General features: G+C 50.3%; 1 protein-coding gene across 5 annotated transcripts in view; it reads right to left on the reverse strand.

Annotated features, from left to right (window-relative positions):
• Positions 1-15,191, reverse strand: part of PI4KA (phosphatidylinositol 4-kinase alpha) — a 147,587-nt gene that overhangs the window by 24,124 nt on the left and 108,272 nt on the right. For 4 of the 5 annotated variants that reach the window (XR_012418971.1, XM_015457398.3, XM_015457397.3 and 1 more), the window contains exons 30-36: positions 14,529-14,621; positions 11,491-11,647; positions 11,127-11,254; positions 2,772-2,930; positions 2,373-2,524; positions 2,066-2,173; positions 1,303-1,430 (exon numbers count right to left, since the gene is read on the reverse strand). Coding sequence is in view for 4 of the 5 variants with exons in the window: in XM_015457398.3 (XP_015312884.3) it covers positions 1,303-1,430; positions 2,066-2,173; positions 2,373-2,524; positions 2,772-2,930; positions 11,127-11,254; positions 11,491-11,647; positions 14,529-14,621 (925 nt within the window). In the remaining variant the exon portion in view is untranslated. Of the gene's footprint in view, positions 1-1,302; positions 1,431-2,065; positions 2,174-2,372; positions 2,525-2,771; positions 2,931-9,186; positions 9,333-11,126; positions 11,255-11,490; positions 11,648-14,528; positions 14,622-15,191 lie in introns of those variants that run through there. The other variant, XM_074004301.1, reaches the window with a different exon arrangement.

Consider the following 15,191-nt stretch of genomic DNA (forward strand, 5'->3'; position numbering starts at 1 on the left):
GGGAGAATCGCTTGCACCCAGGAGTCTGAGGTTGCAGTGGGCTATGATTACACAATTGCATTCCAGCCCGGGTGACAGAATAAGACTCCATTTCTAAAAAAAGTAGAAAATAGAATAAAACAAGTATCATAATTTTCTTGATAAAGGATGGCAATTACCTGATCACCGGTAATGTATAGTCCTTTAGCAGGGTGATAACTTGAGGGCCTGTGGGGCAGACTGTAAGGACTGTTTGCCCTCTTCTAAGTGGAGCCAGAAAGCTGCCTTAGAAAATCACTGCATCTGCTTCTTTCTTTCCTTTTCCTGCTAGTCAGGTTGTCACCCGTGGGTCTGCTAAAGAAAACCCTATTGGCCAGATCACACCTGTAATCCCAGCACTTTGGGAGGCTGAGGTGGGCGGATCATGAGGTCAGGAGTTCGAGACCAGCCTGGCCAATATGGTGAAACCCCGCCTCCACTAAAAAATAAAAAAATTAGCCAGGCATGGTGGCACACACCCATAGTTCCAGCTACTCAGGAGGCTGAGGCAGGATAATTGCTTGAACCCAGGAGGCAGAGGTTGTAGTGAGCCAAGATCGCGCTACTGTACTCCAGCCTGGGTGACAGAGTAAGACTCTGTCTCTCAAAAAAAAAAAAAAAGAAAACCCTCTCTCTCGTCTCTCAGTCTGTGCTTAGTAATCAGCTAGGTACTGGGAGAACAAGGGCATGGCCTCCTTGGAGCTGTTTGCTGCTTGTTTGTGTGGTATGTTTCCCTTAAGCATTCCCTTCCCTGGAATGCTGTGCCCCATCCACCCTGCATGCCTGTGCAGCCTTTCAGACTCAGATCAACTGTCATCTCTTCCAGAAAACCATCTCTGACTCCCCACTCTGGAGGGGCCGAGTGTCTATCCCGAGGAGTGCTCCCACAGTCCCCCCATATTGAAATCACCTGTCCATTTGACTGCCTCCTACCAGACGACAACAGACCACACCCCAGTCATGTGGGTGCACTAGCCTCAGCCCAATCCTGGGCCATCAGCTGCTCAGAGGGGTGTGTGAACGCAGCCGGTGCCAGTGCAGGGAAAGTGCGGAGAGTGGAGTCTGCTCAGGGTCCTTGGGTGCGGGTTTATGCTTCTCAGCTTAGGCTGGAGAAGCAGAGCCAGGCAAGCGCCGGCCTCCAATGACCGTGCAACACAGCCAAAGCCAGGGCTCAGGGGGCTCTAACTGCTTCTCCGTCCCTACCTCTGGGACCCTCAGGGCTGCCCACATTGCCCCCCTCTCCTGCCTGCCTCCACCATGAGCGGCTGCACTGCTGAGGGTTACCTGGGGGAACAAGCTGGCTGGCGGTCAGGTACTTCTTATCTGAGAACATGGCGGTCCAAAATTTAATCATGATGCTTATGTCTTCACGCAGCCGCTTCTCTCCTTGAGTAGGGAACTTTGGGGGACAGCTTCAAACAACCATAAGAGGACAAGGGCTGAGTGTCTGGAGTTGGGGACTAGAGGCCAGTCAAACAAAGCAGTGAGAGGTGATGTACACAGTTTCTTAATGACAAAGGGTCAGCTCAAAGCCCGTCATTAGCAAGGATGATCTGGCCCATTCCCATGGGAAGGTGTGGTGGCTCCGGAGCCCTCTTATGCCCTCCTCCCTCACTGCCCACAGCAGCCCCTACAGCTTTCCACTGAAGCTGCGCTTGTGGCAGATCAGGGCAACGAAGCTGCACTCATACAACAGCACAGTCTATGGGTGCAGAGCCCCAGGCAGTGGGTGTTTGCAATTCTTTGTGCAATAAGCCTTCACATCAACAGGGAAATTAAATGGACGCACTTAATCTCCTAAATCAGTTGAACTGAGGGAAAATTTGCCTACATCTCGCTGGGAGGCTAGCTCTCAGTACACAGGACACATGCACAGGGCTGAGGGTATTTAAATCCAGGGGGCCAGGGCTACTGAAGGAGGAGGTTGGTGAGCACAACTGGGCAACTGTGTACTCCTGTGAGTGACTTCCTGGGGGTCTGGGGTGGTAGAGCACTTGCAGGGGCTGGGCCATCCCTGGACACTGCACAGCACACCTTGGGGGAGTACCTGAAGTAGTCAAAGGCAGTGGAGTAGATCTTCTCGCGAAGCACATTGCGGATGGTTGCATTTGGAACCACATCGGCATGCAGGAGGGACAGCCCCAGGGTCAGCAGCCTGTGAGGGAGCCCAGGACCCAGTCAGAGCAGGAGCCTGGCCTGGGGCCAAGTTCACCCTCTGGACTCTCTTCCCTGCCCTTCCAGGAGCAGCTCACTGAAATGTGTTCCCTGTCTACGGAAGTACTGTGACACACAGACACCCCACGAGACACTGTACACACCAGGGGCCCCGTGCTCCCCAGGAAGAGGGCCCTCACTTGAAGCGGGGCCCGATGGCCGCCACATGCCGGTTCATGCTCCCCTTGGCCCCGCCGATGTTCAGGGACATGGAGCGCTGCAGCAGGCTGGAGAAGATCTCCACTTGGTCAGAGCTGCAGTACTTGGCGATCTCAAACCGCTGCACCAGGAACTGAGTGAGAAGAGGAAGACACTGTGGTGGTGGGGCTGCGCTGGGCTAACCCTGGGACCGGCAGAGACAGCTGAGGAGGGGCTCTGGGCTGACTGGCCGGGCTTGCCAGAGGCTGGAACAGTCAGCCCCTGAGGTCACAGCGTCTGAAAACCTGCAGGCCTCGGGTTCGGCTACCCCCACCCCAAGAACAGTCCTGGCCCCCCCAGGTGGAGCACCCCAGAGCCTTGGTGGGGGAACAGGCACGTACGTCGATCCAGATGTAGTGGGGGGTCACTTCGGGAGGACAGGGTTTGGGTTGACTTGCTTCCGAGGCGGCCAGGGGGTCTGCTTCCTTTATCTCAGCAGAAAACAGGCCAAACTTCTGCTCCACCGTCATGTGCCAGGCCCCTGCCATCTCCCGCATGAACTACAGGTACAGAAGGAATGTTAGCTCCTCTGTGAAACACAAAAAGGGGCTACTGTCATGTTTTCTCTAATTAAAAAAAAGGAACATATGCTCACTAAGATTTAGAAACCGAGAAAAGTATGAAGAAAAAAATGAAGATCGCCTATAGTCCCACATCCCAGGGTCATCCGTGTCAGTGCTTGGTGTATTTTCTCCAGCCTCTCGAGGCTGCATTCTGCTCAACCCAGTTCACGGTGTGGACGTTGCAGGGTGTGAGATGGCAGCACCCGGGATGTGCCTGATGCCCTGACAGGCACTGGGTAGCTGACTTTTCTCTATAACCCTGAGAACCCTCTGTAGCTGTGAGCGGGAAGACCCCTGTGGGGGCTGCTGAGCTGGCAAGAGCAGAAGAGGGTTCTGGATCCAGAGCCTGGCTCCTCCTCTCCACCCCACACAGACCCTACCCGATGCCTTCATCCCGCTAACCAGATCAGGAACAGCCCATGGAGCTGAGGAGAGCCTGCAGCCACCATGGCTAGGCCTGGGAGCCCAAGCTCAGGCTGCTCCCACGGCCCAGTCATGCTCAGCCAGGTCCCCATTCCTTGGGGAGGCATGAGGGGTGCCCAGAGGGAGCAGCATAGTGCCAGGGAGACACCTAGGTGCTGGAGAGAGTAAGAGGTGTGGCTCACATGTGGAAAGCCCCCACAATTTCTGGGTGTTTTTACAAGGAGACCAAGAAACAGCATTTGGCGTCTGGCCATAGAGGATTTCTATCCCTCTATTGTCCCAGCAACACCAACTCCTGCAAGGGCTCCAGGCGCCTGTGCAGACGTGGCAACAAGGCCCAGTGAGCAGAACACACACCGAGGCTCCTCTCCAGTACCCATCCCCTCCCTTCTTCCTCATGAGGTGGATCAGGGTGGCCACGTGGCCAGTCACGGAGCTCTCAGCCAGGCTCCCTGCTGGCTGGGGCAGCCACTGTTCTCCCCGGACACTCTAATGGGCCAGGGAGAGCGAACTGGGCAAGGCCCTAGGAATGCATGCCAGGGTGAGCTTCGTAAGGTCAAGGCAGCTGGCCTCTGCCTTTTGCACTCTGCTCTTGTCTTCCTTCCTGCTGGGAGGCACAGAAGCCATCTGGAAGCCGTGAGGGTAGAGACAAAGGCCACATAAGCCCAAGATGGCCAGGAGCCGACAGGAGCCTGGGGCGGTGCTGCACTACTCTGTCTGCTGCTTCCCTCTGAGCTGCCCGTGGGGTGAGGACTCCTGGGGGACGAGACACTAGAGCCACTAGAACCTGCTTTCTGTTTCCTGAAAACCGATGTAGTCTTATGGAAACAGACAAGGGAGCAAAAAATGTGTCGGGGGGAACCCCAGAACTGCCAGAGATAAGAAGCCACGGCAGAACCACACTCCCACCTATTTGTTAAACAACCACATCCTGGTGGCTGCCTCTGTGCCAGGGCCTCGTGGGCTCTGGGCGTGGTGCCGCAAATGAAGACAAACATGACCACACAGTCTACGGTGGGGACCACAGACAATAAGAAATAAGCTACACACACTGAGAAACACTAAGAAACAGCAGTGCGAGTGAGCGTGTGACAGACCTGGTGGCCAGGGAGAGCCCTGGCAAGGAGGGGACATCTGAGATGAGCCCTGGAGGAGATGCAGGAGTGAGGCGCAAGGCACGGCTGTCTGAGAAGAGGGAGTGTATGACACGGCCTGTGGTGGGAGCTGCCCAGGAGGGCAGCTTCAAAAGTGAAGCTGACGGGATGTGCGGAGAATCATCCGTGGGAAGTGCAGGCCGGACCCCAGCATGGCCACAGCACAGCAAGCGAGGGGAGGAGAGGGGATGGAAGTTGGGTGGGAAGGGGGCTTGCAGGTCACAGAAACAGGCCCGCCTTTGAGTCTGTAGGGGGGCTCTGATTCCCCCCTGGCTTGCGCCAGCTGCATGTGGAGAAGGGGAAGATGCCTGGGGGTGGGGAGCAGGAGGCCAGGCCAGGGGGCAGCAGCTGGGATGCTGGGACTTGTCAGATCCTGGATAAACCTCAAAGGTGAAACTGATGGGATGTGCTGAGAGTCATCTGTGGGATGTGCACAAGAGGAAGTCAAAGATGTCTGAGCAGAGGGAAGGACCTCGCTGGCATCTACAGTGAAGGGAAGGACCATGCTGGCATCTACAGCGAAGGAAGGGGCCATGCTGGCATCTGCAGTGAAGGGAGGGACCTCGCTGGCATCTACAGTGAAGGGGGGAACCTTGCTGGCATCTACAGGGAAGGGCAGGGCCACACTGGCATCTACAGTGAAGGGAGGGACCTCGCTGGCATCTACAGGGAAGGGAGGGGCCACGCTGGCATCTAAAGTGAAGGGAGGGACCTTACTGGCATCTCACATGAAGGGAGAGACCTCGCTGACATCTACAGTAAAGGGAGGGGCCACACTGGCATCTACAGTGAAGGGAAGAACCACCCTGGCATCTACAGTGATGGCAGATGGGCGACCAGTGTAGGGGTGTCTGGAGCTGAGGTTGGACCCATTAGTTGGGGCTGCTAATCAGTTCACCACGCGGGCTGTGGGCCAAGCCACCGAAGGGATGCACCTGGACTAGGGGTGACTGGGCTAGGTAAGCAGTGGAGCTGGCCAGACTGCCCAGGCAGGAAGGAGGAGCCCTGGGGCATGCCAGTGCTGAGAAGGCCCTGGGCTCAAGAAGGTCCCTTTATTCTGGAGGACGAAAGGGCTACAAAAATTACAAAGGCCTTAAGTCCCTGGGAAGGACTGTTAGGCTCCCACAACAGTTGCTTTCAAGTCCCAGTGCTCTGAAGGAGGCTGTGAGCAGCTTTCCCTGCTGAGCTGATCTGTCCTCCTACCACCTGGGACCTGCTAGTGATATCCGTACTCCATCTGCCCTGCCCCAGGGGTCCCCGGAGGCTCATTCAACCCACTCTTATCTGAGGACCAGACAGGGAGGCCAGAGGTTCAAGGGCACCTAGACTAAGGAAGTGGAGAGGAGAGGAACGGATCCGGGCTCCGGAGCCCCAGGCACAATGTGAGGGCTGACCCGTGATCAGGAGCACCCCCACTGCCCTGTGAAATGGGAACAGCTGCAGCCCCTACTCTTTTTTTTTCTGAGACGGAGTCTTGCTCTGTCGACCAGGCTGGAGTGCAGTGGTGCAATCTCAGCTCACTGCAAGCTCCACGTTCCGGATTCACACCATTCTCCTGCCTCAGCCTCCCAAGTAGCTGGGACTACAGGCGCCCGCCACCTCCCCCAGCTAATTTTTTGTATTTTTAGTAGAGACGGGGTTTCACCATGTTAGCCAAGATGGTCTCGATCTCCTGACCTCGTGATCTGCCTGCCTTGGCCTCCCAAAGTGCTGGGATTACAGGTGTGAGCCACCGTGCCCGGCCTAATTTTGTATTTTTAGTAGACATGGGTTTCTCCATTTTGGTCAGGCTGATCTCGAACTCCCGACCTCAGGTGATCCACTTGCCTCGGCCTCCCAAAGTGCTGGGATTACAGGCGTGAGCCATTGCGCCCGGGCAAGCAGCCCCTACTCTTAAGGCCCGGCAAGGTCTCAGGCTGAAGCAGCATGTGAAAAGGAATCCTGACCACAGCAGCACTGTGTCCTGACGGTCACACTTTGTGGTGAAACCAAGGCTTCCAGAAGACCCTGAGAGGAGGGCACACATGTCCTCTCCTGGGAAGTGGAGAGTCCCACCAAGAGACAGTGTGTAGGCAGGTGTGTGCAGGCAGGTGGGCGCCCTGGGCCCACACAAAAGTGAGTGTGGCTAAGACTTCCCAGGATCGGTCCCCTCCTAAGCCCAGAGGAGGACAGTCTCAGGGTGTGGGGGAAACTGTACCATAAGCATAGACCCCAAGGCCTGGGCTAGATGGACAAGAGAGTGATATACATATAATGCCCTGCTCAAGCTCGGCACATGGCAGGACCACAGCAAGTTATCAGTTACTACCTAGTGCAGCCCACATCCATTTATTTTGGGTCATGAATTTTAAGTACCATACAAGGATCACGAACCTTTCCCCTCTCAGTGAAATGAAGGTCCCAGACCCCTGTAAGGTCAGGCTCCCCACTGTCCCCACACTGAGATGCAAACAGCAAGTGTGACATCTCTTTATCTCTTTGGGAATGCAAGAAAAGACATCAGTGATTCAGTGGTTGCCTCTGAAGTTGGGCGATTATTATTTCTCTCATTACACTCAAACCTTCCACTTTTTCCATCATGAGTGGACATTGCTTTTATAGTAGAAAAAAATTTAAAAAGCCCCCACCCTGGGCACTATGGGAACTGGACAGGTCAGGTCCTTGTGGTGGCAGAGACAGGGAGTGAGGACCTGAATGGCCAGTGCCAGGTGTGAGTGTGAGTGGGTAGAGAAACCTGACACAGGCGAAGGGACCTGAGGCCAGCTGAGCCACTGGAGATGGCAGGGGCAGGAAGTGCAAGCTGGACTCCAAAAGACCCCAAACGAAACAGTAATTTGGTTTGTATAAAAATCCCTTTAAGATATCTTTCCCAATTTTGCTTAAATTAAAAAGAAAAAAAAAAAAAAGGAAGTGGGGTAAAAAGCAGGAAGAACCCATACTTCCTGTCAAGACCAGCTACTGAGTGGGAGGAGGAGCCACCAGACATAAGAAAGACACTTCAGCTAGGCGTGTTGGCACACACCTCTAGTTCCAGCTACTGGGTCAGGAGGCTGAGGCAGGAGGATCACTTGAGCTCAGGAATTTGAGGTCAGCCTGGGCAACATAGCGAGACTGTGTCTTCAAAAAAAAAAAAGAGAGAGAAAAGAAAAAAATAGAAAAAAAAATAAAGACCTCCTTCTCTATGGGAAAATATACAGCAGTCCTCAATTGTCAGTTTTATTTAAATGTACAACATCCAGTATAGAAACAAAAACTTTCAAACAGTGAAGAAAAAAGATCAAAAGAAACAGACCCACAGATGACTCAAATACAAGAACAGACCAGATAAGGATACAAAAATAATTACAATAAATATGCTCAAAGATTTATAAGAAATAATGGAAAGAACGGGTGAAGGTAAGAGAATCTCAGCAGAAAATGCAAACTATAAAAAAGAATTAAATGACTGGGTGTCGTGGCTCATGCCTGTAATCCCAGCACTTTGGGAGGCTGAGGCAGGTGGATCACCTGAGATCACGAGCCAAGACCAGCCTGGCTGGTTTCACATGTTGAAACCCTGTCTCTACAAAAATACAAAAATTAGCCAGGCATGATGGCGGGTGCCTGTAACCCCAGCTACTCGGGAGGCTGAGGTGGAAGAATTATCTGAACCCAGGAGGCAGAGGTTGCAGTGAGCCGAGATTGCGCCACTGTACTCCAGCCTGGGCGACAGAGTGAGACCCCATCTCAAAAAAAAAAAAAAAAAAGAATTAACTAGAAATCCTAGAATCCTAGATCTGGAATTGTTTCCTTTGTTTCCTTTTCTTATTTTTAAATTAAATTTAATATTTATTTATTTTTTGTTGTTTTCTAGATCTGAGAATTGTATCTGAAATAAAAATACACAAGATGGCTTTATAGCAGAATGAATAAAGCAGAAGAAAAGAACAGTGAACTGGCATATAGGTTAAAAAAAAAAAAAAAATTAACCAAATGAAAGAGTGAAAAAAATCCTGAAAAACTGAAAAAGACTACAGAGAACGTCAATGATCTATTGGACAATACCAAGTCACTAATATATGTGTACCTGGAATCCCAAAAGGAGAAGAGAGAGAGAATGAGGTAAAAAAAAATTAAAAAATATTGACCTTAGGAGCCTAGGAAGTAAACAGGAATTTTTTTTTTAAAAAAAAAGGGCCGGGCGCGGTGGCTCAAGCCTGTAATCCCAGCACTTTGGGAGGCCGAGACGGGCGGATCACGAGGTCAGGAGATCGAGACCATCCTGGCTAACACGGTGAAACCCCGTCTCTACTAAAAAATACAAAAAACTAGCCAGGCGAGGTGGCGGGCGCCTGTAGTCCCAGCTACTCGGGAGGCTGAGGCAGGAGAATGGCGTAAACCCGGGAGGCAGAGCTTGCAATGAGCTGAGATCCGGCCACTGCACTCCAGCCTGGGCGGCAGAGCGAGACTCCGTCTCAAAAAAAAAAAAAAAAAAAAAAAGGCCGGGCACAGTGGCTCATGCCTGTAATCCCAGCACCCTGGGAGGCCAAGGCGGGTAGATCACAAGGTCAGAAGATCGAGACCATCCTGGCTAACATGGTGAAACCCCGTCTCTACTAAAAATATAAAAAATTAGCTGGGCATGGTGGCGGGCACCTGTAGTTCCAGCTACTCAGGAGGCTGAGGCAGGAGAATGGCGTGAATCTGGGAGGTGGAGCTTGCAGCAAGATGAGCCGAGATAGCGCCACTGCACTCCAGCCTGGGCGAAAGAGCGAGACTCCATCTAAAAAAAAAAAAAAGAAAAGAAAAGAAAAGAAGAAAGGAAAAGAAAAAGAAATGACAAATAAATATTGACCTAAAGATTTCCAAGTTTGATGAAAATCCTAAATCCCTAAAATTAAGAAGCTCAATGAATTCCAACAGGATAAATACAATGAAAATCACACATAGTCAAACTACTAAAAATGAAAGATAAAGAGAAACATCCAACAAGTAGCCAAAAGAAAAACAATAACATATACAGTCATCCCTTGGTATCCTCAGGGGAACTGGTTCCAAGATGTGGAACCCATGGATAAGGAGGGCTGGCTGTACTGAGAAACAGAAACTGTTGACTTCTCTCCAGAAACAATGCAAGACAACAGAAGGTATATTTGAAATGCTAAAAACAATAAAATAAAAAACTATCAACCTAGAATCCTGGGCCTAGAAAAAATAATCCACATGCATCAAAAATGAAGGTGAACTAAGATGAGAGAATTTATTTCTAGCAGACCTGCATTACCGGAAATGTTAAAGAAAATTACACGTGCAGAGGAGATCACAGGAAGACTGGAAAAGTGTGAGTGATGAAAAACATTTGGATAAATTTATAAAGCTGTAACAAAACCTCTTCTTAATTTCTTTGAAAGACTTTTGACTTTTTTTGAACAAAAACAACATTATAAGGTCTAATGCATATAGCAGTAAAATATGAAAACAGGACACAGGGAATTGGAGGGAGAAACTGGGTGTCATAATGGCAGGGGGTGTCTACAGTGGCAACGGTATACAGCCGTCTCTGCAGAATCCTCTCCCTGGCAAGAACTATAACTGCTGTGGCTGCTCCAGCTGTCATTTACCGACAGCTCACTAGGATGCAGGTGTTCTTGTTATGATGCCCACCACGCAGGTGAGGAGCCCTGCCCGGGAGTCAGAGCCCTACAGGCTGAAGTGTGACTTCCACAGGCCCTTCTGCACATCTTTGATGGAAGCAGGCTGATCAGGCTGAGAACCCAGAACCCTCCCTGACTTCACAGGTGTCCCCCTCACTAGATAACCTCCCCCAGGTGCCCACTGGACCAAAATGTTTCCTAAGAACGCTGAATGATGTGATGGACACAAACCCCACAAGGTTATAAAATATCAGGCAAATGTAAGGTATTATCATCACTGCCACCGCCACCAGCCTGGAAAATCTTAATTCCGTTTTTGGAAATAGTCCAACTTTCCTGAGGAAACAAGAAAATCAAAATCCCCCTTTCTGACCACTCATTTCAACTGATCCTAAGAAACACAGAAAGAAAACATGTCAAATTCCCTGTTACCCTGACAGTTAACAGGATCTTTGAAAAACAAAATTGTTCTTAAGCATTTATCTAATCAGCTGAAAGGTAAGTATAAACTTCCTTGTGGGCCCCCTGCAGTAGCAACTCCAGAAATACAGATGCAGGGAAAAGGGGCTGATCCCGATTAGGTCAAAAAAAACGTTCCTGTGGACAAACACAACTGCTCCCAATCAGATTCAAAGTTAACAGGTGTTCCAGAAGCTGCATCTTCCAATTTCAGTAGGGAAATGGCTCCCCCTACCGAGGTTTTGGGAGATAACGGCTTCTCGGTACCAATGGGATGCTGTTAACATATGTTCTATTTTCCGTGACTGTCACACATAATAATAGAATCTATAAGGAGACTGAGGCTTGAGAAGGTGAGGGGCTTGCCCAGTGTCTCCATGCTTGGCGGTGGCGGCACCAGGGAAGGCTCTTCCCGTCTCTTATCCCATCCCATCCTCAGTGCCACCCCAAGGTCAGGGTCCTACCGGCACTTCTACTCCATCCTTGCCGGCCAGCAGCCATTCCCAGCAGGCCAGGGCTGTCTCCATGCCATGCTCGTTGAACATCCGGAGGGGACCCCAGCAAAGATGATGAAGGAGCTGCGGGTCACAATCTGGAACCGAACACACCTCAGTCAGAGGCCTCCAACACAGCTTCCATAGGCCAACAAGAGTTGACCAGCTGGGGCCAACAATGGCCTTTTATTGACTTTCCACTCATGAGAGATAACTCCTCTACTGAGGGAGCTCCTGCTCCTTCTCCTGCCAGGACTCCAGCTGACTATGGGTCATGAAGTCCAGCATTCATTTAGAAATGAGCCCAGAATTCCACGGAGCTTCCGTGAGTTACCTTTGCTGCTAATGAGCATTGCAGTCAGCTTGAACATGGCCTGCGTGTAGTGCTGAGGATGACTGCGGTCTAACGCTGAATGTAGATCCTGGACCATCATTTTGTTCAGGTCAGACATCTGGCCTGTGGTGCCTGAGAACCGAATCATTCCATACACCTGCAAAAACATTCTCATCAACAACTATGCATAGAAGCCAGGCAATGTGGGTGAGGTCCTGGAAGCTACCAGATCACACTTGTGGTGGTAACAGTGGGTGCCTCACTGCCCCAAAGTGGAGCTCATGCATGCAGAGAGACAGGCTCATTTCAATGATGCTACTACTGATCACAGCTTTCTTCTAAAAGAATAGCTCCTCTAGAAATGCAAGTTGGCGGTGCCACCACTGCAGATGTTCCCCGGGGGTGGGAACCTCATCCCTCATCTTTGTACCCAGCAGTGAGCCCGGGGTCTGACCCACGGTGAGACTGCATGAATGTGAACTGGATAAATACATTTCCTCAGACTCATTAATGACTCAAACAACAAGATCAGCCTCCTTATTAATATTATTATTTTTTGAGAGAGGGAGCCTCGCTCTGATGCCCAGACTAGAGTGCAGTGGCATGGTCTTGACTCACTGCAACCTCCGCCTCCTGGGTTCAAGTGATCCTCCCACCTCAGCCTCCCAAGCAGCTGGATTACAGGCATGCACCACCATGCCCGTCTAATTTCTGTATTTTAGTAGAGACAGGGTTTTACCATGTTGGCCAGGCTGGTCTCGAACTCCTGACCTCAAGTAATCCACCCGCCTTGGCCTCCCAAATTGCTGGGACTACAGGCGTGAGCAGCCATGCCCAGCCCTCCTTACTATTATTAATAATTTTTTCTTTGAGACAGAGTCTTGCTCTGTTGCCCAGGCTGGAGTATAGTGGTACGATCATAGTTCACCGCATCCTCGAACTCCTGGGCGCAGGTGATCCTCCTGTCTTGGCTTCCCAAAGTGCTAGGATTACTGGCGTGAGGCACTGTGCTTGGCCAACCTACCTATTTTTAAAGTCAAATATAACTTTTTTTCCAGAGAAAAGAACATACAAGTGACAGAGTGCTCAGAGGGAGTGAACCCCCACTCAGACCAGGCAACTGATGGACTTTCAGAGTCGCCAGGGAGCTTAGAAATGGTATAGACTAGGCCAGGTGCTGTGGCTCACACCTGCAATCCCAGCAGTTTGGGAGGCTGAGGCGGGTGGCTCACGAGGTCAGGAGATTGAGACTAGCCTGGCTAACACAGTGAAACCCCATCTCCACTAAAAATACAAAAAATTAGACAGGAGTGGTGGTGGGTGCCTGTAGTCCAAGCTACTTGGGAGGCTGAGGCAGGAGAATGGCATGAACTCGGGAGGCGGAGCTTGCAGTGAGCCGAGATCACACCACTGCACTCCAGCCTGGGCGACAGTGCAAGACTCCGTCTCAAAAACAAAAACAAAAACAAACAAACAAACAAGAAATGGTGTAGACTAGCTTCTGAGTTTATGGAGCAGGAAATGGAGGACCAGAGATGTGATGCCACTGGTCAGGCTGGAATAAACTGTGGCGTGGTGGGTGAAAGCCCATGATGTGGAGTTGGAAGATGTGGTTCCAGACCACACTCCACTTGTGTGACTCTGGTAAGTTACTTAATCTTGGGAACCTCCATTTATTTATAAAACCGGAATAATAATACATACATCTCACCAAGTACCCAAGAGCCTATGGCACATAAATGTTTGTTACTGCTTTTAAAAAAAGCCAGAAAAATTAAAAAGCTTCATTCAGTGTAGCCAGAGTGTGCACAGAGTTACCCTCTTGTGGAAAAAATAAGTAACTGTCATAAACACTCTGGAATGTGCCAAGGATTGTAGGCGGCAAGCCACCCAGGTGCCGAGGCAAGAGACCGAGGGCACAAGCTGTTCCAGTATAATAAAATATGTAAGATAAGAATAGTTATACTAGATATAGACCATAGATATGATTATATATGAATATCATTAATCATTACTTTGTAGCAATTACTCTTTATTCCAATATTATAATAATCCTCGCTCTACAACTGTAACCTAGGAGAAACCAGGCCATAAAGTGATAGAAGCTGAAAGGACGCAGTGAGAAGTGACCAGAAGACAAGAGTTGTTATGCCTGGACAGGGCCACCAGAGGGCTCCTTGGTCTAGTGGTAACGTCAGCGCCTGGGTAGATGCCTGTTGCCAAGCGGACCGTGGTCTAGCGGTAGCATCAGTGCCTAGAAAAACACCCACTACTTAGCAGACGGAGAAAGGCAGTCCCCCTTTCCCTGGGGGAGTTTAGAGAAGACTCTACTTCTCCACCTCTTGTGGAGGGCCTGACATCAGTCAGGCCCACCCACAGTTATCTGGAGGTCTAACCGTCTCCCTGTGATGCTGTGCTTCAGCAGTCACGCTCCTAGTCTGCCTTCATGTTCCATCCCGTACACCTGGCTCTGCCTTCTAGATAGCAGTAGCAAAATTAATAAAAGTACTAAAAGTCTCAGATATGCAGAAATAATGGCGTTAGGTGTCTCTCTCTTTCTCCCTCTCTCTCTCTGCCTTGGTTGCCAGGCAGGGAAGGGCCCCCTGTCCAATGGACGTGTGACCCACATGACCTTACCTATCACTGGAGATGGCTCACACTCCTTACCGTGCCCCTTTGTCTTGTATCCAATAAATAACAGCGGGGCCTGGCATTCGGGCCACTACCGGTCTCCGCGTCTTGGTGGTAGTGGTCCCCTGGGCCCAGCTGCCTTTTCTTTTATTTCTTTGTCTTGTGTCTTTATTTCTACAATTTCTTGTCTCCACACACGGGGAGAAAAACCCACCGACCCTGCGGCGCTGGACCCTGCAAAGGATCCTCCTAAAATGTAAAATGTGCCCTTTAAATCCTCCTAAAATGTGTGAATTCCACATCACCCCGACCCTCTGTTCATTTTCCACTAGGAAGCAGTCAACAGGCATCAAAACAAGAGGACACTTTAAAGGACCTAGGACGCAAGGACAAGAGAAGAGAAGTACCTCGCCTGCGTAGCGGTTGCGCAAATTCAGGGACGCCATGAAGTTGGAGTAGTCTTTCTTCACACAGGCCGGGCGCTCGGTTAGCTGAGTTGCCTACAGACAAATAACAATTATTTTAGACTATGGTAACATTATCCTTTTCTCATGTTTACCATGGCTAAGCCTAAACCCAATTAAGAAGTCACATTCGGATCTGGGGGTTACTATTAATAAAAATCTTCACTGCTGGCAAGTTAATAAAGCAAAATATTTCAGAATACCCAGCAGTTTGATATGTTCCATAAGAAATTTAAAAAAAATTTTACAGAAGAAATGTCTCTGAAAGGCAGTTTCTGCTACTGGTAGGCCTTTGCAAGAGAAAGAATTGCTAGATTGTGAGAGTAATTGTCACCTGTGATGGAAACGCCATGAAAGCATTCACAGCCATCTCCTTGAGAGTTGTGTGGGCAGCTTACAAATGTCACTTACAGACTGTAAAGGGGCTGAAGGGGAGAGCCAAGGCCAGCAGGCTCTTAAACATCTGCTGGCTGCTCCTCAGTCTAATGGGAAGAGACAGAACAGGGTACACCTTGAATACAAAGGCAACCCACAGAATGGGAGAAAAATATTTGAAAACTACCACCCACCCCCTCCACCCCTCCAGCCACTCTCTCTGCTTCAGCC

This window comes from Macaca fascicularis, chromosome 10 (assembly GCF_037993035.2).
Source record: "Macaca fascicularis isolate 582-1 chromosome 10, T2T-MFA8v1.1".
Taxonomy (NCBI): domain Eukaryota; kingdom Metazoa; phylum Chordata; class Mammalia; order Primates; family Cercopithecidae; genus Macaca; species Macaca fascicularis.